Here is a 23,432-nt window from a genome sequence, read left to right on the forward strand (position 1 = left end):
CTTGTTTAATAATTGAAAAAGTTGCTGAAGTAGGATATTATACTTGCTTTTCTTAAGCAAGTATAATATAGTGAATATTTTGCCCAAACAACCTTGCATGGATAGCAGATATATCTCCCCAGTGTCCTCGACTAAAAATAGGAAAAGTAAATGAAGCACAAAATTATCATTGCTTCTCTTTTTACACTGTGTATTATATCTTTTTCAATTTTTAAACAAGGCACAGAGGGACATATCTGTTATATTCATTATATTCCAAATATAATGAATATCCCTTGTAACAGTAGGTACTGTTTTTTACAGTGATGGGATACACTTAAATAATGGTGAAGGGAAAAGAATATTTGCTGATGCTGTCGATGCTCTCTTAGAGGAGGGGGGACACAATGACTAAGAGATTAATAGCAGCCACATGCACAAGTGTAAGTGATCTTTGAACATTTTTTTTTTTTTTTTTTTTTGGTACACGCAGAAGACTGGAAAACGAGGTGTCAGGGATTTCAAGACCTTCTAGTTTTCTTCAGGGAACAAGCAAACACATGAGCTGTGTTGAAGTACCGGTCAAGTCACCAAATATCCCCAAACATTGTGGGGATGTCAGAAACATGGTGTCAATCAGATATAAGGAATGCAAATTTTGAATATGGGGCAAACAACATACAGAAAGGACATCCATAGTGGTGGGAGAGTCTTCACTCTTAGTTAAAAAGCAAATAAAATCTAAGAAGCACATAAGGCAGTGCTGAATTTCTTTAGTGTGAAGTAAGCACAGGGAAAAAACAACGAGAGGCCTGATGAGTGTATGAGTATAACAAACAACTATATAAACCAATTGAGTGAACCAGTAAATCAGAATGTCTTATATAATCATCGCATTTTTCTTCTCTGTTACTAGTTTCATCAGTTTGTGTGACACATTCAGATCTGAACCTTGAACAGTATCTCTTAGTTGGTATAGTAGTAGTAGTGGTGGCATGTGATGCAAGAAAGCAAGTGTATGAGCTTATGCAGCATCAGCCAAAAAAAAAAAAAAAAAAAAATCACACCATTCCCTCCAAATGCCTGTCCAGTTCCTCCTTAAATTTATTCAACCTATCAACTTCCACAACGACAGATGGAAGTTTGTTCCAGCAATTAACCACCCGCTGGCTAAAGGAAAATTTCCGCACATCTATTCTACATCTGTCTTTTCTTAATTTGAATTTATGCCCCCTTAGGTTCGTAATCTGAACAAGTGGAAGGATCCCATCAGAATTCAGCGTGCTCAACCCATTCAAGGCCTTATATACCTCAATCAGATCACCGCGCAGGTGCCTAGTCTCCAGCCACTGCAATTTGCAGAACTTAATCCTCTCTTGGTAAGAGGATCCCTTCATTCCCCTCACCAATCTTATGGAGACCTTATCTGCTGAAAATCTTAGTAGCTGCAGTTACTTCACTGAATGCTTCCCATTTTGAATTTGCAGGTGGTAAGAATATCAGTGTCCCACTGGAAATAATTTTAAAACCATCTAAGACCGTAGTCTCCTTTACAAAAGCAGAATCCCTTCTCTTTACCCTTGACAGTAGTTATAACCCTAAGTAAATCCTACATCGTTACATTGTAGTGTCACTGGCAATTTGTGGTTCTTTCATCTGGATATTCAATAATGCATGAAGAGTCAATGCTGAAAATCAGGTCAAAAGAAAGACCTGATTTTCGCATTGACTGAAAATCAGCTTTCTCTTGTTACCTCTCTCTAACTTGATAGTGTATACCAGCAGTTCCCAATCTTTTTTTGACTCACAAACCCCTTTCAACAATATTTTTATTGCGAACCACTAAGCCTATATTCTCTGAAATCATATAATAGTTCTGAATTTTTATTATAAAATATTTTCAGTACTACGTTTTTATAAGAAATATTGCATAATAATATAACATTATTATTAAGTACCTATACATAACAGTGGTCTTTGAGAATGCAAAAAAAAAATTAGTATGGAAAACATATTTAACACGATTTAACACTAACATCCAGTCAAACATGTTTGCTATGTAAAGGTACCTGACCCAAACCACAATAAATATAAATTTTTTGTAAACTAAAAAATAGTTTAATATTAAATTATGTGGTTCAGTTCAAAATTTATATTTATTGTGGTTTGGGTCATGCGCCCTTATATAGAAAACATGTTATTCATTAAATCTAAAAAGGTTCTGCTGCCATGCAAGTGATAAATCCACAAGTTCCATTAAATATATGGAAAGTTAAGATTCCCCATTACAGGACATTTTGATTTACTGGTCTACCCTATTTGTATGAATAGTCTGTCATTATATTCATCACATTTTTTGTTCTTGTTTTTTCAGTGCCGATGTTACATCAAACTGACTCAACGTTACACTGGTCAGCTGAGTTCACTGCTTCTTAACCAAGAGCATAACTCCTCTGCCAGTACATGGCGCCTCCGTAGCCAGGTGGGAAGGAGCAGCAGTGCGTAGCACACGCTTCTTGATTAGATCGGGGTTCGAGCCCGTCATCACCAAATATGGAGGATGCGGAAAAGTCAGGGAATGACCACCGCATATTCTGGAGCAATATGGCCTTAGTTGCTAATGCTCCTAAAAAAAAAAACAAAAAAAAAAACCTCTGCCAGTACATGTTCATTCTGTAAACACTGAACTTACCATATTCAAATTCCACATCTGAGTGGCACCATGGGTACACTATCCTGAAAATGTTCACATTTGATGACTTAACTAAATACCCAATTTATTTACTCCTACCATTAGTGTACAAGCAAGTATATGTGCACCTATTTTTCACTCTAGAAACCAAGTAATTTCTTGTCTCAGATCCTATAGCAGACCTTGTAATCCCCAAAACACCTTGCTTTCCAAGTTGATGCATGTTCCAGTAGAGACAACACATGAATCAGTTTCACTTCATCATCAGCCATTTTCAATCCACTGCAGGATGAAGGCCTCTCCAGCAACTTTCCAGGTCCTTCTGTTTTGTGCAATGGCCATCCATTTACTACCCACAAACTCATGAATTTCATCTGTCCATTTCCGTTGTTGTCTTCCAGGTTTTCTTCTAGCTACTCTTGGGTACCATTCTGTTATTTTCTTAGTCCATCTGTCATGTATTTAAGCTATGTGTCCTGCCCAAGACCATTTTAGTTCTTTAGTTTTGATAAGAATGTCCTTTACTTGAGATTTCTACCTAATCCATGTGTTTCTCTTCTCATCTAACAGTCTGATTCCCAATATAATTTGTTCCATTCTTCACTGTGTAGTTCTCAGCTTCTCTTCCCTTCTTTTGGTGAGTGCTCATGTTTCACTTCCATAAGTCCTGGTGGGGAGTATACATTGGTTCATTATTTTACGCTTCAGACAAATTGGGATATTGCTCCTCAGTATGTGACTATATTTCCTGAATGCTATCCATCCAAAATTTATTCTTCTCTTGACTTCGAGCCATTTATCATTATTACAGCTAATGACTTGTCCCAGATAAGTATATGACTCCACCTTTTCGATTACTGCTCCTTCAATCATTATATCCCTTTCTGTGGCATACTTGTTCATCATTACTTTTGATGAACTTTACATCATTACTTTTGTTTTAGCCATATTCATCTTTAGTCCAAAATCCTTACTAACTCTGCATAACTGATTAAGATTTTTCTCTAATTCTTTGGGATCGTGGCTTATGACCACAATGTCATCTGCAAATCGTAAATGGTTTAGGCACGCTCCATTCACATTGACTCCTTTCTGCGACCAGTCTAATCTTCTGAAAGCTTCCTCAAGGGCAGCAGTAAACAACTTTGGAGATATTATGTCTCCTTGTTGAACTCTTTTTCTCAATTTTAAATCTGCTACTGTCTTTGTCTAGTCTAATAAAAGAGGTAGCATTCTCATATATTTTCTTCAAAATCATAATATATGGGGTATCTATACCTTGTCTTTCCAGCGCCCGAAACATTGCCTTATGCTGTATGGAGTCAAATGCCTTTTGATAATCCACAAATGCCAGCCATAATGGTGTTTTATATTCGTTTGCTTTCTTCATTAGCTATGATATTACGTGAAGGTGATCCATAGTTTAGAATTCTATCCTAAAGCCAGCTTGCTCTTTCGGTTGATTCTCATCAAGTATTCTTTCTAATCTGTTAGTAATGACCCTTGTGAACAACTTGTAGATGTGGGATAACAAGCTAATTGGTCTATAATTTCCAATTTCTGATTTATCTCCTTTCTAACCTTTCTAATGCATTTTGTGAAGAGGCTTGCCAGTTTTTGTGCCATGTCTCTTCTTCCCAATTTTAACAACTCTACAGTAACTTCATCTTCCCCCTGGGCTTTCTGAATCTTCATTTTCTTCAACACATGTTCTACCTCATCAGGAAGGATATCGGGTATGTCATATGTGTTACTAATTTGCGATCCATCTTCCCCACTGCTGGTATCACATTCCTTCGCTCCTTGTATAATTCTCTATAGTAGTCTTCTGCTATTTGAATTATGATTTCTCTGCTGTTTATAAGTATACTATTCCTATTCTTCAGTTTCAGTATCATTTGTCTTTCTGGATTGCTGCTCATGGATGCTGATTTAAATCCTTTGTTTTTCCTTAATGCTTGTTCTACTTTTCTTGTGTTAAATTTTCTTGTCCTCTCTGAGTCTCTTTCTAATGGCTTTGCATAACTCAGTATACTCAATTTTCTCCTTGTCAGTGTTTTTCTTGCTCTTCATTTATTGTCTTTGATTCATCATGACAAGTGTTTCTTGACTAATTTTTTCTTCTTTGGATTTATTTTTACCTATAGGTTTCTCGGGCTTTATCACTTTCAGAAAGTTGTAATATTCCTCATCGATATCTTGGTCCTGAGCAGTCTGCAGAAGCTCAAACTTGTTCTTAAGTTCCAGTGCATACTGCTTTTTCTCCTCTTCTGTTATCTCAAAGACCTTTGTATTATTTACTCGAGTCAGTTTTTTCCTTTCTTTTCTTACATCTCTATCAAGTGTGCATCTTACTATTCTGTGATCACTTCCAACATTTACATTGTTCAGGATGGTAACATTATTCATGATATATCTTCTGTTAGTGAGGATGAAGTCGATTTCATTAGTTGTTAATCCATTTGGGCTCTTCCATGTCCACTTTCTGTTCGTCCTTTTTTTTTTGAAAAAAAAAAAAAGTGTTCATTACTGACATTCTTCGAGATTCTGCAAATTCCATGTCTTTCATTTCTTTCGCCAATTCCAAAATTTTCTATATTTCCCCTTTCTGTGCTGTTTTGTCTCTTTCCAACCTTAGTATTGAAGTCCCCCATAATGATAGTGTAGTGGGTTTTCTGCTCATCTAAAAGACTCAAATTCGGTGTACGTTTATTCAACCTCTTCATCATCATGGCTCGATATTGGTGCATAAATCTTATACCTCTTAGAAATCTTGAGTAATCTTTAGCTTGTACCTCTTAGAAATCTTGAGTATTAGTCTTGACACCCTTGGTGATGTACTTTGGAATTCCAAAATGTTATTTTTTATATCTTTATGGACCAGAAAGCCATCTCCACCTTCACTCCTTCCACTGTTTCCATTGGTGTACAGCAGATTTCCACTTGATAAACTTATAAGTGATTCATTTCTTCTTCTTCTTCCAGCCAAACCGATGATATTCCAGTCACATTTTGTAATTCCTTTTCCAGCTCTAATATCCCGTTTTCACCTCTGCTTATGGAAGTGCTATTTATCCCCAACCCTTTCGAGCTAGCTGTTTTCTGACTCACGTACAATGCCTCAGGAGCATCAACAAATATTCTTGCACCCCCTTCTATTTAAGTGTATCCCCTTCCTTTAAAAATAGTCCCTCCTGTTAACAAGTGTAGACAATGGTGATAAAAATTTTACCCCATGTACCGTGCATAGCCACTCCATGGCAGAATTTATTAACAAGGCACCGATCAGGTGCTTTCTCATATCATGTCTGAACAAAATTACAGATAATTTCAAATTTAATCCTACCTAAAAGCCTTTTCTCACCTTTGTCCAAATAAATGTGAATCCTCTTAAAGGAACAGAGACAGGCTTGGCCACTTCTACCTTAGTGACAAAAAAATAAAGCACAGAAAAAATGACAAGGTTTTTTTTTTTTTTTTTTTTTTAGCCTTTATCTGTACAAATGCACTACTTATTGAGGGGGAAATCATGCAGAACTCTTCAAGCCCATTTTGAGCTTCAGTAGAGGCCAAATAGTGACAGCTTTTGATCTTTGACAGGGATACTTAACGGGGACAAAAATTGGTTTTTGGGGTGGGTGAAAAATCATGGGTATTACAATGGTTTGTGGCCCTCTAAAATTCGACCCTACCTGACGACCTCTTATTCCTTAATATTTAATTTCTCTCATTCGGTTTTCTTTTCCCCTGAGACAACTGGTTTTTAACATATAAGTATATTATATTAGGAGTGAGTGAGAAATTTTGATAAAAGGAAGATAGTGGCCATGATTTAATTCAACCACCTTTGCTTTTCATAGACATTAAATGCCTAAGTGCTTTCAGAGGTAATGTCTCCGCAATCCTTGGCGGTTGCACCTTTCCACAGCTGTGACCTAGGCGGTGGCATGGTGGCGTGGTTTATTTATTTATTCTTTTGTTTCATTGGTCAATATAAGAGGCATGGATGGCATGAGGATATGCTTCAGTCTGTTGTTTCTGCTTTCTAAGTGACATTTAGTATTGAATTTTTGTTTCCCTATGAAAGTTGTTTATTTTTGATCCACAGTGCTTTTGTAAGTGACATGGGCTATGAAAATTAAATAAAAATAGTTTATATTTCATTATTGAATTCTTTGTAGTTATTCAACACATCATCAATAATGTCAAGTGCTGAAAAGATAGTGTTAACAGTTTCGGAATGAATATCTATCTATTAGCTTGTGGTTTTATTGAAAGCCCATTCAACTCAACACAGGGGCAAAGGTTGATGACATTGTAGGGCAGATATCATTCTTTAAGGGCATAAAGGGTGATATTGTTGTACACATTGGCACTAATGATATTAAGAGTAGGAGACCAGCAGAATTACTTAACAAGTACAAGACAATGCTGAAAAAAAAAAACCCTGAGTTAGGGTTGAATTTGAAAGTGTCTGCAATTCTGCACAGACACGATAGGAGGGAGTATATAATGAGAGCCTTTTCAATCAATTTGGCCTTGGAGAGATTGTGCAAGTCTCAAAGGGTAGAAGTTTTCTCAGACTGGTCTGTGCTTGTTAACAGGAGAGACTGCTTCTACAGGGATGGGATACACTTAAATAGAAAGGGTGCAAGAATTTTTGCTGAGGCTATTGAGTTAGGTGGGTCAGAAAACTGATAGCTTTTGGGGATATACAGACTAATAGATTAACAGTAGCCACTGGCAGAGGTAAAAGTGATCCTTGCACTAGCAGCCTGGAAAGCAAGGCAATGGGAATTTCCAGGACTGCTGGGAGTCATAATGGAAAAAGTAAATACATGGGCTGTGTTAGGGTAATTAAGAGTAGAAACAGGTGCCTGTATACTTGCATGTACACCAATGCTAGGATTATAGTTAATAAATTCAATGAGCTTGAAGTGTTAGTCAAGACATCAAAGGCAGATATTGTTGGGATATCAGAGACATGGTGTCACACAGACATAAGCAGGGCAGAACTGGAATTTGGGGAGTACAATGTGTACAGAAAGGATAGACAAGACAGGAAGAGAGGAAGGGTTATGCTGTTAGTTAAGAAACACATAAAATCTAAGGAAGTGCATCCAATTGATGTTGGTGGACAATGCAATGTTGAATCTGTTTGGTATGACATAAGCACTGGGAAAGAAAAAATGAGAGTAGGTGTGTGTGTAATAGGCCTAATGAATCTGAGGAGTATAATGAGTAATTATGCAGAGAATTAGTGTGCCAGTAAATTAGTGTGTCTTGTAATAGGGGATTTTAATTTCCTGAATATTGACTGGAATTTGAGGGTTGGTCACTCACACACTAGCAAGGCTTTTGTGGATTTATTGGATGATTGTTTTCTACAGCAGCATGTTCGGGAGGCAATTATAGCTCTTGATCTAATTATCAGTAATGATTTTTCATGCAACAAGAATCTGCAGATAAAGGAACCACTAGGTGGCAGTGAACACAGTGTGCTGAAGTGGGATTTATTCAAAGAGGTAACTACCATCAAGGATAAAGGGAAGGGTTTTTGCTTTCGTAACGGTGACTATGGTGGTCTGAGACAGTATTTAAATTCTAAACAGTGGAAGCTACTAGGCTTTTCATACTAACAAAGAAATATTGTTCAAGATTTAGGCCTAAATGGATGTCAGCTGAACTAATTAGACATGTGACAGAGAATAAAAATGCATGGGATATTTATAAATTAACATGTGACATAGAAGCCTATGATAGATATAAGCTGGTCTGTAACCAAGTTACAAAGGAGGTTAGGCAGGCGAAGGCAGATTACGAGAAATCTTTGGCAAAGGATGCAAAGAAAAATAGCAAAGAGTTCTTTACTTATGTAAAGAACTCAGATTGGTCCACTTGATATCGATGGTTCAACTGTTGATGATCCTACTCAAGTAGCTAACAAACTAAATGAATATTTTGCATCAACATTCACACATGAGGAGTTATTCAAAGAGGGGAATGCCAGAGGTGTATTCAACTCTGGCAGTAGGCTAGGTAATCTTGTAATAACTGAGAGTAAAGTGGAGGAGAAATTGTAAGATAAACACAAGAAAGGCATCTGGGGTGGATGGAATCTGTCCAGTTATATTAAAGGAGGTGGAAAAGGAAGTAAGCAAACCTTTAGCATAATTATGAGAGCTTCCCTGGACTCAGGGGAGGTACGCATGGACAGGAGATGTGCAAATGTGACCCCAATCCGCAAATGAGGATCAGAAGTAGACACAGGTAATTACAGACCTGCTAGTTTAACTTCTGTTCCAGGTAAATTAATGGTGGTTGTTGTTATTTTGTTTTTAGGAGCATTAGCAACTAACGCCATATTGCTCCGGGGATATGCAGTGGTCATTCCCTGGCCTTTCCCCATCCTCTGTATTTGGTGGTCACGGGCTCGAACCCCGGGCCAATCAAGAAGCGTGTGCTACGCACTGCTGCTCCTATCCACCTGGCTACGGAGGCGCCAGGAAATTAATGCAGGCACTGATTAAAGAAGCATTTCAGGATCATCTAGACAAGACTTCAGTTATATCTCGGACACAGCATGGGTTTGTTAAGGGGAAGTCTTGTCTGACTAATTTGATTGGATACTATGAGGTAGTCGCAAAGGAACTGGATGCAAAGAATAACTTTGATATCATATATTTGGATCTTAGAAAACCCTTTGATACTGTTGCACATGGGAGACTGCTGCACAAATTGGAGCAGTGTGGCATTGGAGGCAAATTGCTGCTATGGATAAAGGGATGGTTGAGTGGGAGAAGACAGCGAGTGGTAATCAATGAACACTGCTCTTCGTGGACTAATGTTATTAGTGGAGTCCCTCAGGGTTCAGTTTTAGGTCAGTTGTTGTTTTCTGTATTTATAAATGATATTGATGATGGTATATCAGGCTTAACGTCCAAGTTTGCAGACTATACAAAGGTTGGCAAGGTTTTTAATGACACTAATGGCAGTACACTGCTGCAACAGGATCTAGAAAAGTTGAGCAGATGGGCTGAGAGGTGGCAAATGAAGTTTAACATTGACAAATGTAAAGTACTACATATGGGAAGCAGTAATCCCAGAGTAACGTATCAACTCTGTGGTACCACACTGACAAGGTATAAGGTATGTTCGTGTCAGACGGCACCCGGGATTTCTTCCACATCCGCTTATGTTTCGCTGTATCGAGGACTACACTGTCAAGCCAGAGACTTGAAAGTGTGTGGGCCATGTCTGTGCAGTGTGATATGTTGTGCCCATTGTTTGTCCTGCTTTATTGGCCGCCAGGCCCCTAGTGGGGCCTGACGTTGCCCATACTTTGCCACGTGGAGGCTAGTTGGGTGTATCCAGTATCACAACAAATTGCTCTGGCAGGTCCTGCCACCTAGTTTCTCTCCTGCATTCTCCCTGCAGTGGAGAATGCAGGAGAGAAATGCAGTGGTAGTGTTTGTGTCGTTGGTAAATGCTTGTTAGAAATATAAAGTAATATAAGTTATTTTTAACTTTGTGTTCTTTCGGCCAATTACATTTGCTCTTCCACTCATTCCCATTCGCTCTCTCTTTCCCTCATGTTAGGTCACTCTTTATTTCACCAAAACTGCCATTTATTCCCTTTTACCATAATTCCTAGTTCACTCGGTACCTAGCCTATTCATTCTATCTTTCATTCTTCTTTCATTCTACATTGCCTCCCCTTGCTACTAGCTTACTGATATTTTTCAGTTAATCTGCTTCCCTGGCTGCCTGTACATCTCCCTCCCCTACATGGTTACTTATTTGGTGTGGTGCCCCAGGTTCCTACACATGGCAGGGTAGTCCTGGGGAGTTTTGTCATGTCAGGTTTCTGTCAGGGTGCAGAATACTGCTATCCTAACAGTTTTTACGTCATCATCTGGGTTTGGTGGGAAACTTGGGCAATTTTACTATTGATTATTGTTTAACTGCTGCTGGGCTGAATTGCCATTATTTGGATTGCTCTGCGCATTTCGAATACTTTCTGTGCGAAAGATGTAAAAGCTTTATAATTTTGCTCTTCTATGATGAACAGATGTTCTTCTTCCCTGGAAAGGGGACCAATCTGTGCTATTAGCTCTGTTCTGGGGATGTCATATATTATACTTTCATATAGAATGTGTGCCCAGTCTTCACTTTCACCACAGGTGCAGTTTGGGTCATCGGTCAGGCCTAAGGAGGTTAGTTTTGCCTTTAGGGAGCCGTGGCCTGTCAATATAAATGTTGTAAAAAGTCCAGGGACATACACTTAGGTGGCTTTGGGCTAACCATTGACACCCGTGGCAGAAACCGTTTGGTAACCAGACCTCTGGTTTCCTGCTTCCACTTTGTTTGCCAAAGCTCAATGAGCTGTGTGGCTATTCTCTTTCATTCATCATTGAAGGTGTTGGTTGTATTAAGGGCTATCCCCAGAAATTCTGTGGGTATGCCATTTTTTAAATCTATAATATAAGCCTGTTTTGGCTACTTCCAGGTAAAGTGGGAGAGTTCCGGCCAGTAACTGTAGTGCAGGTGTGCTTACTGTGCGACATGCTCTGGTAATATTGAGTAGTATTGTCCTTTGTATCAATTCTAATTTATTCCTATTTCTTACTATGGCTGAGCGGATGAACCATGCATTGGCTCCATAGGTGATAACAGGTAGGAACATTGCACGGTATATGATTGCCAGGGTCTTTCTTTTGAGTCCCCAGTCTGCTCGACTGATCCTGGCAATCATACCTGCATAATTTCTCACATTCTTCGCCAAGTAGATCAAATGGGAGTAAAAAGTTAATTTTGAATCAAAGACCACTCCAAGATATTTTAGTTCTGTTACCTTTTTTATAGTGGTTGTGTTAATTTTGATTTGTGAACGTCGTCTTATGTCCAAATTGCCTTTTAGAAATATTTGTTTGGTTTTTTCAGGCGATATTTTGAGCATGTGCATTTGTGCCCACTCCTGCAGCTGCAAGAGGGCGGCATTTGCTCTACAACCACTCGTGAGTTACCTTTTACAAGGAAAATCATGTCATCTGCAAAGGCCAGGCTTTCCACGGGGCCCAGATCCAAGGCCAGAAATTCTTCCAGAACAATGTTCCAAAAGAAAGGGCCAAGGATTGAACCCTGAGAGCAGTCTTTATTCACAGGGCATGTCAATTCCTGGAACCTTATGCGTACTGAGACACTTCTGTCTGTAAGGTAGCTGTTTATTACCTTATAGAGGTTTTATGGGGCATTTGCCTGGCGAAGTCTCCTAAAAAGACTAGGTCACCAGAGTGAGTCAAATGCCCCAGCAAAGTCAATGGAGATTGCCAGCATATATTTCTCCTCTCTGTTTTTAACTGTTGTCAGTAGGTGGTGCATGGCATCCTCTGCAGAATTGCCCTGCTTAAAACCGTACTGATTGTTGGAATGCAAACCTGCTTTTGTGTAATATTGAGCTAATCTGCTATATATTAGTCTTTCATATATTTTCCCTAGTACAGGGACTTTTATTGGTCTATATGATTTGGGATCAGTAGGGAGTTTTTCAGGGTTTTTGACAATTAATCTTAACACAGCTTGTTTCCATATTTTTGGGAGTATACCTTCTGTCATACAGTTATTATATAGTGCTATTAATTTGTCTGGTGCTATTTCTGCTAATTTTTTAATAATCTCAACCTCTAAGAGGTCAAAACCTGGGCATTTATTGTTTTTGGTTTTAGATAGTGCTATTTCTAAGTCTTGTATGGTGAACAGAGTTCAATATTGGCATTGTCATATTCAGTGTTTTCTTTTATGTCTTGCTGGGTAGGGGAATGATTCCCAGTTTCAGTCTGAATTATACTGTCTATAATGTTATTTACAGAATCCACCAAACACAGGGTTGGGGTTCCATCTGGTTCCAGTAGTTTCTAAGACAGTAGTTTCTCCTCTTGGCAGCTTGTTGGTCACTATTCTGTAGACAACTCCCCAAAGGTTATTGTTTCCAGTAGTTCCCACCAAGTGCCTCCAGCATTCCTTTTTCTTGTCTCTTATGAGGGTTGTATACCGATTCCTGAGAGTTCTATAAGAATCTCTGAGTATAGTCAGTTCAGGACACCACCAGGAAACTGTCTGCTTCCTCAGTTTTTTTCCGTGGGATAGACAGGGTTGCTGTTTTTGTTAAAATGTTTGTCATAGTCAGTGTTTGCTCGTCCGGGCTACAGTTGCCTGATCTAGACCACTCATTTTCCTGTTTTTGCAGCTCAGCTGCTGTATGTTCTGCAAAAATCTGCCAGTTTGCCTTTTTAAGGTTATACCTTTTGATATCCAACAGGGAGTGTTGGGTTGTTTGTAATTGCCTGTTTAATTTGAAGGAAATGGCTCTGTGATCTGATGTGGTCCAGGCTGGCTGGACACACCAGCCTGTGAATTTATAAGCTATTGAATTGGTGTCAAGAGTGACATCAGTTACACTCTCCCACATGGTACTGCTAAAAGTTGGTAAGTTATTAGGTTGATTTATCACTTGAAAGGGTGAGGTGGCTATAAAATCTGACCATACATGACCATTGTATGTGCCTGCTCTGTCTTCTGTACGGCTATGCCATAAGGCTGACTGGCATTGAAATCAGCACACACTATATTTGCTGTAGGTGTGTGACTGCTTGTAAATATTCTATGGTAGGATTTATATCTTCACCAGGTTTGAAATAAAGTGAGATAACATAGAACTGTCCCACAGCACTAGTGATATGAGCACACACTGCCATTGGGGAGCAGAGGTGACCCACCTTTGTGACTGTAAGATCAGTGTTTTTAACCATTATTGCTGTAGAAGGGATACCTGAGGTGCATTCTGTGATTTTGTACCTTCTTGGGTATCCTTGAACCCTACTCGTGTGTGCACGCGTGCGTGTGTGTGGTTCTTGGAATGCCAAGATGTCTATGTCATTTTCTTCTAATTACCCCAGGGGATCATATGTATGGGCTTGGCAAACCCAGGGTCCTGAGCTAGATATCATCATTCTTCTCTTTCTTGGTGATTCCATTCTACTTCTCTCTCTCTCTCTCTCTCTCTCTCTCTCTCTCTCTCTCAGGTTACCGTGGGATTTTTTTTTTGGCTGGTGCCTCAGGCTTCCATGCACCATATGTGTAATAATAATAATTTGAGCTTGATCTGATCTACAGCTCTTGCTCTTTGAGCATTCAATTGGACAAGATTTAGAGCCCTAGTCATGTTTTATATTTTCAGTCCTGCCCATAATTGGTCCTAGATTGTATAACTTTTACAGTTTTTTTTAATAGCAGGGGCATTTGTCATCCCTGATGCTGTGTGCATAGTCAGTCAGCCATGCTGCTTTGCAGGTAGCACATTTTGGCTGCTGAGACTTATTTTTGCAGCTTTTGTAATCATGGCCAGTGACCGCAGACAGGTTCTTTTTGACTGCAGTCCCTGGTAGTATGACCATACTTATGACATTTAAAACATTTTTGTATGGGGAAATGTTCCCTGAATCTATGGCTGGTCCAGACAGCATAGATTCTCTGTTGTTCCTGCAGTGCCTTCCATATTTTAGTTGTAATTTCTGTTATTATGTTAAATAATCCATTTCTTTTGCTTTTGGTTCCTCTTTTTAGAAGGAATTCAGCAGCAAATTCATCTATTGTCATTATGCTACTGAATTTTTTATAGTATTTTTTTTTTTTTTCTTTTTTCTTTTTTTTTTTTTTTTTTTTTTTTTATGAAAACCCCAAACACGAAAGGTATCAAAACCTATAGTACTTAGTACCGTGCATGGGGGATGCCGGAAACTTTGCTCTAGAGACTAAACATGGGTTTCACCACTTCAAGCCTCCAATAAGCAAAGTGGTGGTATTTCACCGGTTGATAAAAGTCATCTATTCATCATTAGGTCTTTTTCTAATGTTGCCTCTGGTTCATCAAAAATTAAGATGTGAGGATTTTTTCCTTTTGTCTTTTTTGTTTTAAGCCCAATTTTTGTGAGTTCAGGTATTGCCTCCACCTTTTTTAAATCCTCTTTATTTGCTACTTCTAGTAGCACCCAATTTTCTTTCACTTTTCTCATACTGTTAATTGTTATGTCCTTTAAGTAGAGCTTTAGTTGTGTCATCACTGTTTCTTTGACAGCCTCACTGGATTTGTGGGCTGAGTCAGGCATGTCCTTTTAGTATGACAATGTGTGTCTCCTTATTTCTGGGTGTTTGCTTTGTCTTGTTAACCTCTTTTGGCTGTGTAGTCACTGTTTTATTTGCCCTTGCTACTTGAGCATAACTTAATGTGTTGATCTCTTTATAATTATTTTTTTCTTCTGTCAGTTTCCATTTTGGTTTTAAAAACTCTGTTTTCTTTGTTCAACTCTATGACTCTCTCTTCTCCAAGACTGTCCAGCAGTTGACTATCTGTAGTCTTGTTGCAGACGTTATTCTATTTGTTTGCTTGTGGAGGAAGTCTTCTAAGTAAAGGTTTAACTCTTTAATTTATTTGATTGGGTCTTGAATCTGGTGAATATTTTCAAACCTTATTTCCTCTTCTGTTTTGTTCTCTGTATTTTCATTACTATCTTTTTCTTTGTACTCTTTATTTTCTGTTTTATTGCTCCCTTTTTTGGCCCTTTTCATACCAAGAGGGCCTGAGGGACATGCTTCAGTGTCTTTATTATTTATTTCCTCATTATTGTTGGGGGTTTTTTCCTTAAAACTCTGAACCCCAGGGGGCTCACATCTGGTGAGTATGGGCTTGGCACACCCAAGGTCCATAACCAGATATCATCACTCTTCTCTTTCTTGGTGATTCCTTTCTACTTCTGACTCTTTTGGCTGGTGCAGCATAAGCATCAGGCTTCCATGTACCTTATGGCTATTAATAATAATAAATCTGAGTCTGAGATATCCTCTATATTTAAGTTAGAGTTGTCTCCTGGTTTCTGCATTTTTTTCATCCATATTTAAGGCCTTTTCAGTTCTTTTGGCCATATTATATTGTTTCTTCCATTGACAGAAATAATTTGTTGTGTCTATTTCCAAATTAGACCTGTTATAACCCAAGTAATGGGATTTCCCGATTTAGGTGGGAAAATCGCCTTGAACAAAGGAAACTATTTTAAAAACTAAAAATATCTTAAATCTATTACTAGATCTAAGTTCTCCAAAAAAGATAACCTTGATATAACTAATTTTCAGTCTTAATATAGTTAAGATTTTGGGCCCTTGAGGCATAGGCAAGTCAACGGAGTCATTGGGGTACAAGTAAACACATGGGTTGTGTTAGAGTAGCTAAGAAAAAGAACAGGTGCATGTATACTTGCATCTACACCAATGCTAGGAGTTTGGCAAATAAAATTGATGAATTTGAGGTATTGCTCAAAGCATCAAAGGCGGATATTGTTGGGATATCAGAGACGTGGTGTCACACAGATATAAGTAATGCAGAACTGGAATTTGGGGAGTACAAAGTCTACAGAAAGGATAGGAAGGGAGGTGGGGTTATGCTATTAGTTAAGAAACACATAAAATCCAAGGAAGTGAAGCCAGTCAACATTGCTGGACAGTGCAGTGTCGAGTCAGTTTGGTGTGACATAAGCATTGGGAGATCAAAATTAAGTGTAGGAGTGTGCTCTAGGCCTAATGACTCTGCTGAGTATAATAAGAAACTGTACAGGGAAATAGAGTGGGCCAGTAAATCAGAGAGTCTTATAATGGGGAATTTTAATTTCCCAGATATTGACTGGAATTTGTGGGTTGGTCACTCACACACTAGCAAGACTTTTGTGGATTTATTGGACGATTGTTTTCAAAATCAGCATGTTCAGGAGGCAACTAGAGGGAGCAATACTCTTGATTTGATTATCAGTAGTGATTCTTCATGCATTAAGAATCTGCAGATAAAGGAACCACTAGGTGGCAGTGATCACAGTGTGCTGAAGTGGGATTTACTCAAGGAGGTAACTACCATCAGGGGTAAAGGGAAGGGTTATTGCTTTCGTAAAGGCGACTACGATGGTCTGAGACAGTATTTAAATTCTATACAGTGGGACCAACTGATGATGTTACCAACAGCAAACTCAAAATGGGAAGCATTCAAAGAACTTATCTTGGAAGCTACTAGGTTTTACATACCAACTAAGAAATATTGTTCAAGGTTCAGGCCTAAATGGATGTCAGAAGAACTAATGAGACGTATGGCAGAGAAAAAAAATGCCTGGGATACATATAAATTAATATGTGACACAGAAGCCTATGATAGATATAAGTTGATCTGTAACCAAGTTACAAAGGGGGTTAGGCAGGCGAAGGCAGATTACGAGAAATCTTTGGCAAGGAATGCAAAGAAAAACAGCAAGGAGTTCTTTACTTGTGTAAACTCTAGAAGGATGGGGATGAATCAGATTGGTCCACTTGATATCGATGGTTCAACTGTTGATGATCCTGCTCAGGTAGCTAACAAACTAAATCAATATTTTGCATCTACATTCACACATGAGGAGTTATTCAGGAAGGGGAATGCCATAGATGAAGTAAACACTGGCAGTGAGCTAGATGATCTTGTAATAATTGAGAGTAAAGTGGAGGAGAAATTGTTGAATATAAATACAAGAAAGGCACCTGGGGTGGATGGGATCTATCCAGTTATATTAAAGGAGGCAGCAAAGGAATACGCAATCCTTTAGCCAAAATTATGAGAGCTTCCTTGGACTCAAGGGCGGTACCCACAGACCGGAGAAGTGCAAATGTAACCCCAATTCACAAAGGAGGATGGATCAAAGGCTGACACAAATAATTATAGACCTGTGAGTTTAACTTCTGTTCCAGGAAAATTAATGGAAGCACTGGTTAAAGAAGCACTGCAGGATCATCTTGACAAGAATTCAGTTATAGCTCAGACACAGCATGGTTTTGTTAAGGGAAGGTCTTGCCTGACCAATTTGATTGGATACTATGATGTAGTCACAAAAGAATTGGATGCAGGAAATAACTTTGATATTATATATTTGGATCTTATAAAGGCTTTTGATACTGTTGCACATGGAAGACTGCTGCACAAATTGGAGCAGTGTGGCATTGGTGGCAAATTGTTGCTATGGATAAAGGGATGGTTGAGTGGCAGAAGACAGAGAGTGGTAATTAATGGACACTGCTCATCTTGGACTAATGTTATTAGTGGAGTCCCTCAGGGTTCAGTGTTGGGTCCATTGTTGTTTTCTGTATTTATAAATAATATTGATGATGGTATATCAAGCTTAATGTCCAAGTTTGCAGACGATACTAAGGTTGGCAGGGTTGTTAAGGACACTATTGATGCTATGCTGCTGCAACAGGATCTGGAAAGGTTGAGCAGATGGGCTGAGAGGTGGCAAATGAAGTTTAATATTGACAAATGTAAAGTACTACATATGGGAAACAGCAACCCCAGAGCAACGTATCAACTCTGTGGTACTACACTGACAGTGGTAGAGAATGAAAAGGACCTGGGGGTAATTGTGCAGGCAGATATGAAGTTCTCTGAGCAGTGCAGACGGGTTGCAAGAGTAGCTCATGGTGTCTTATCAATGATATACAGGAATTTTTCTAGCAGGGATAGGGGGGGGTGGTTATTCCCTTGTATAAGGCAATGGTCAGGCCGCACCTTGAGTACTGTATACAGGTCTGGAGGCCTCATTTCAAGAAGGATGTAGAGCTGCTGGAACGAGTACAGAGAAGGGCAACAAGGTTAGTGAACAGAATGAAGAGTTGCTCTTACGAGGAAAGGCTTAAGTTTTGCAAATTACAGTGTCTGGAGACTAGGCACCGGTGAGGTGATCTGAAAGAGGTGTACAAAGTCTTGAATGGTTTGAGCATGCTCAGTGTTGATGGGATACTGCCTCTTGCTCAGAATAATCAACTGAGAGGGCATAAATTCAAATTGAGGAAAGACAGATGTAGGATAGATGTGCGGAAATTTGCCTTTAGCCAGTGGGTAGTTGGTTGGTGGAACAGACTTCCATCCCTTGTTGTGGAAGTTGATAGCCTAAATAAATTTAAGGCTCAGCTGGACAGGTATTTCGAACGAATGGAGGGGTGAAGTGGAAGGGGTTTTTTTTTTTTTTTTGGCTGATGCTGCATAAGCTTGCTTTCTTGCATCATATGCCTCTGCTAATGCTAAGGGTTCTGACAGTAAGATTGCTAGTGCTATAGCGATTGTGCCGTGAAGAAATATGCTCAAAGCACAAAAATATATATGAACTATCAAGAAAAACTCTTAACTCAAATAAATTACTTCTCTTCATCTATGGTTACCTTAGGAATCAAGAGAGCCATGTTTAAGTGCTTGAAGAAAATACACAATCCAGCTGAGTCGTCCTATGATCACCGTCCACCATCCACATCAAGTGGAGCATCGTGCAGATGTGACTATTCAGATCTGCGACCACAGGGCTACCCCCTCCCCCCAAAGCGAAACAAGAAAAAAAAACGTGCTTTTAACCAGTTTTGCAAATTCCTCACTCTTGCCAACCTAACTGTTTTCAAAAAACTGAGAGCCAAAGCAAGACTAATTAAGAAAAAGCAAAATATGATTCCTGGATTAACTTCACCTCAACTATTAACAAAATACTGACACTCGGATTATCTGGAAAAAAATACAAGCTCTCAGTGGAAAATTTCTACTGTTACAGTCTCCAGTGATACAGTGAAATGGGCAGGACCCATCTTATTCTACTGACATTGCAAATGCTTTAGCAGAATCTTTTTATATTTCGCCTCTTCCTCTTATGTGACTTCCTTTCAATGAATTAAAACTAATGAAGAACGTCAACAATTTAATTTTTCAGCTGATTTCTCACTTCCATATAACCAGCCTTTTACTCTACCTGAGCTCAAAGAATCCTTGTGCAAATCTCCGATTAGTGCAGCAGAAGACCTGGCAGCATTCACTACAGTATGCTTAAACATCTGTGTGAAGCTGATCTATACATACTATTGCTATTTTATAACTGGATCTTTTCAGAAAATGCATATCCTCTCTCTTGGCGCCATTCCCATATTTGTGCTATACCAAAACTGGGAAAGGATACCTCTCTAGTTCAGAATTACAGAATATCATTGACAAGCTGTTTGGGCCAAGATCTTTGAAAGGATGGTGCATAAGAGGCTCGCCTGGATTCTAGACTCCCAAAATCTTCTTTCTGATCACCAATACAGCTTCTGTAAAAACAGGTCTACCCTAGATTTACTTGTCAAAATTGAATCCAACATACATAATGCCTTCATCAGGAGACAACATCTAGTGATGGTCAACCTGGATATTCAGAAAGCATTCGACACCACATGGCATCATGGTATTATGAAAGATATGCATCAGTTAGGGCTGAGAGGCTGTCTCCCCCAAATCATTCAGAACCTTTTAAAGTTACATACCTTTCAAGTCAGATATCAAAACCTCCTATCAGCATCTGACATTCAAGAAGAGGGTGTCCCACAGGGTTCCATACTGAATCCAACCCTATTTGCGATTAGGGTCAACAATATATTGGAAAATCTTCCAAAAATTATTGAAGTATACATGTATGCAGACAACCTCACCATATACTGCCAATCACAAAATATAAATACTATCAAAAGACAGTTACAAATTTCTCTAAACAGAGTAGAATTGTAGACTTCACGCAATGGATACCATCTTGCTTAACAGAAATCCACAACCACTAATTTCTGCAAATAACAGTCACTTAATCCTGATCCTGAGCTAAAGATAAAAAATGTGCCAATTCCTCTTGCTAACAGTGTCCATTTTCTTGGCCTGTTACTAGATAGAAAACTGAACTTTCAAGCACATGTGGCCTATCTTCAAACCATCTGCTTGAAGAAATTGAATATCCTTTAGTATGTGTCATCCACGTCATGGAGCACTGATTGACATCCCCTTATCCATCTTTATAGAGCTCTCATCAGATCCCATTTGGACTATGGTTTTCCAGTGTATGACTCTGCAAGGAAGTGCAGAGTCATACACTGGAAGTGCAGAGTCATACACTCCAGCACAGTGCTCTGAGAGTTTCTCTAGGGGCTTTCAGAACCTCCTCAGTTCAGACCCTTTACATTGAAGCCCACTAACCTCCCTTACATCTTTGGAGGAAAACATTGCTTTTGATGTATGCCACAAAAATCTCCAGTCTGCCCTTTCACCCTAGTTGGAGATGCCTGTACGATACTGAATGGGAGTTAGCCTCAGCTAACTGCACTTAGCCTTAAAGAACTGATTCAAACATGGAACATAGAAATCCCTGCAATTTATGATGCCTGTTTCCAACAGTGGGGAAAGAACACCTTGTCTCCCTTCAGTATTGCACAGTTACGTGAAACTCCCTGTGCTTCTAATTCACAGGCCTGTAAGATCTATACAGATGATCAAAAACTGACACCCAAGTAGGTGCTGCAGCAATCTTCCTGTCATTCACCACTTCTGTCTCATTACCTATAGAATGTAGTATCTTCACCACTGAGCTTTATGCTATAAACTTGGCTCTAGATCACATTGCTCAACTTCTAATTTCATCTGTCTTAATATACACTGACTTGCTCAGTGCTGTCTCTGCCAATTCCTCTCACCCTGTAATAAAACAAATCCATTCTGAATTACTTGCTTGTAATGAGTCAAACCAAACTCTGATATTCTGCTGGATTCCAGAACATTGTGGAATAACAGGAAATGAAAGAGTAAATCTTGCAGACTTCTTTTTGCAGAAAAACTCAAACTCCATATACTGATTTTAAACATATTATCCGTAAAGCATGTTACAATAGCTGGTCACTAATCTGGAGAGGTTATCCAGGAAACAAACTATTATCAAATAAAACAATAATAACCAGAGCTATGGCTCTCCAGCTTCCGGGAAAGCAGAAAAGAAGAAACAATTTTAGGAAAGCTAAGGATTTGGCATACTCACCTCACTCACCTGTATCTATTAACTATTGACAGCGCTCCCCAATGTACATCATGTCAAGTACAACTGACCATTTGCCATTTGTTAGTGGATTGTCCCCACTTTCAGAATATCTGCTTAAACATCTTTAAATCAATTGCTAATACACAGTCATCAATAAATTTATTGCAGATTCTGGGAGATGATCCTAATAAAAAAGAACTATTTATTTTCCTAAATTGGATCGGAATATATCATAAAATATAGTTATTATTTCATATTCACCGTTAGAAAGACAATATGGCCCTAGCAGTCTATGTGCGACAACAACAACCCATTGAATAAAAAAAGTATAAAGTATTTTCTTGTTTAAAATTTCATGGGGGGGGGCAATTAGGAAAAAAAAATTGTCTAAAAAAAAGCCCTTTGGAAGGCGATAATTAAAAAAAAAAGGTTGAGAAACGCTGATCTATACTAATTATGCCAAGTGGGACTAAATTAATACAGAAATATTTATTTTTTAATATAACAATGAAATGCCTGCATTTACATTCACAATTACACAGTTCTGCATTGTCCTTAAACGTAGATTTTTGTCCCCTTCACTTAAGTTCTGTGGTCAGGTTACTTAGCAATATTTTTCTTTTGTTGGTAGAGGCAGGTGTGACAACAGCTTCTGCCAATGTAGACTTCAAAGAGAGATCCAACACAAATTTTTATATATGTAATCACCAGGGATTTAAATGCTGCTGTTCCAGAACTAACCGAATTCCTCAAACTATAACTCCAATTCCTGAATCAGTTTCATCCGACAAAAAATCCTTTTTGAGATTGAAACAGGTTATGCAATGTGCAAAGAGAGTTTGTGTGTTCTTCAATTTCTTTCCAGTTTCTCAGTGGCCTGTTATCTATCATAGTTAAGAGGTTCGTGTTACTAACGTCTAAAGAATGGAAACAGGGGTAGTAAACTACTTTCGGCAGCTCACGGTCCTTTTTGTTGTATTACTGTCACACCTGTAGTATCATTTCAAAAGAGGCCCATCATAAAGTTTCCAAAATGTTCCCCTGGTTAAAACTTTTATTTTTCTGTGTATTATCTATGCATTTGTTTAATTTATTATATATATATATATATATACACACACATATACACACACACATACATATATATATATATATACACTAATTTTTTTTTTCCTTTTGCACCCCTTCACCAATAGTGGGCAAGCTGAGAAAAAGATGGCTCGAACAGACAGTTTCCTCTACTGGACTTGGCATGTTAAAAGCTGTAAAACAATATGTAGATCCTCAAAACATCTTTGCCAATGGAAATTTATTGTGATGTTCTAGATTTGCAAAAATTTTCCAAAATACAATTCTCTTTTATAATTCTCAAATGCAACTTTCTTTATAGCATATGTATAAAAACACAGGTGCTGTTTATTCTTCAGATAATATCTGGGAACAATTGAAGTAAAGAAATATATTTACATATAATTAAATATTAAAATATGTAAAAATTTTGGTGTCTTGAAATTTTAAACATTTAGCAACTCAATTATGTAATAGAACATAGACCTTTTTCACTAAACTTTAAGAAATATATTTTTTTGCACTGTGCTTGTTTCATATAGGTATAGTTTTTATTTTTATCCATTTTTATAAATGTAAAATTTATCTTTTGTTACTTGATGAGATTAGCCAAGTATTTTAACTTGATGATGCATTGTTTCAAGACTATCATTGTGATGTGATTTTATTCATGAATTCCAAATTATCAAATTATTTGTAGCTTAATAATGAATTATACTGTATTTATTATGGGATTTACTGAGCTCCAGTGGACTGCACTTAGTGGG

The 23,432-nt window shown here is 38.3% G+C and overlaps 1 protein-coding gene across 2 annotated transcripts in view; it reads left to right on the forward strand.

Annotated features, from left to right (window-relative positions):
* The window catches only part of Agps (alkyldihydroxyacetonephosphate synthase), a 467,281-nt gene extending 444,110 nt beyond the window's left edge, over positions 1–23,171 (forward strand). Inside the window, exon 19 of one of the 2 annotated variants that reach the window (XM_090377792.1) lies at positions 22,794–23,169. In XM_090377792.1, the coding sequence (XP_090233918.1) occupies positions 22,794–22,915 (122 nt within the window). In that variant the 3' untranslated portion in view covers positions 22,916–23,169. Of the gene's footprint in view, positions 1–22,793 lie in introns of both variants that reach the window. The other variant, XM_090377793.1, reaches the window with a different exon arrangement.
* The last annotated feature ends 261 nt before the right edge of the window (positions 23,172–23,432 follow it).

This window comes from Mastigoproctus giganteus, chromosome 7, assembly GCF_048544385.1.
Source record: "Mastigoproctus giganteus isolate SK-2022 chromosome 7, ASM4854438v1, whole genome shotgun sequence".
Classification (NCBI taxonomy): Eukaryota; Metazoa; Arthropoda; class Arachnida; order Uropygi; family Thelyphonidae; genus Mastigoproctus; species Mastigoproctus giganteus.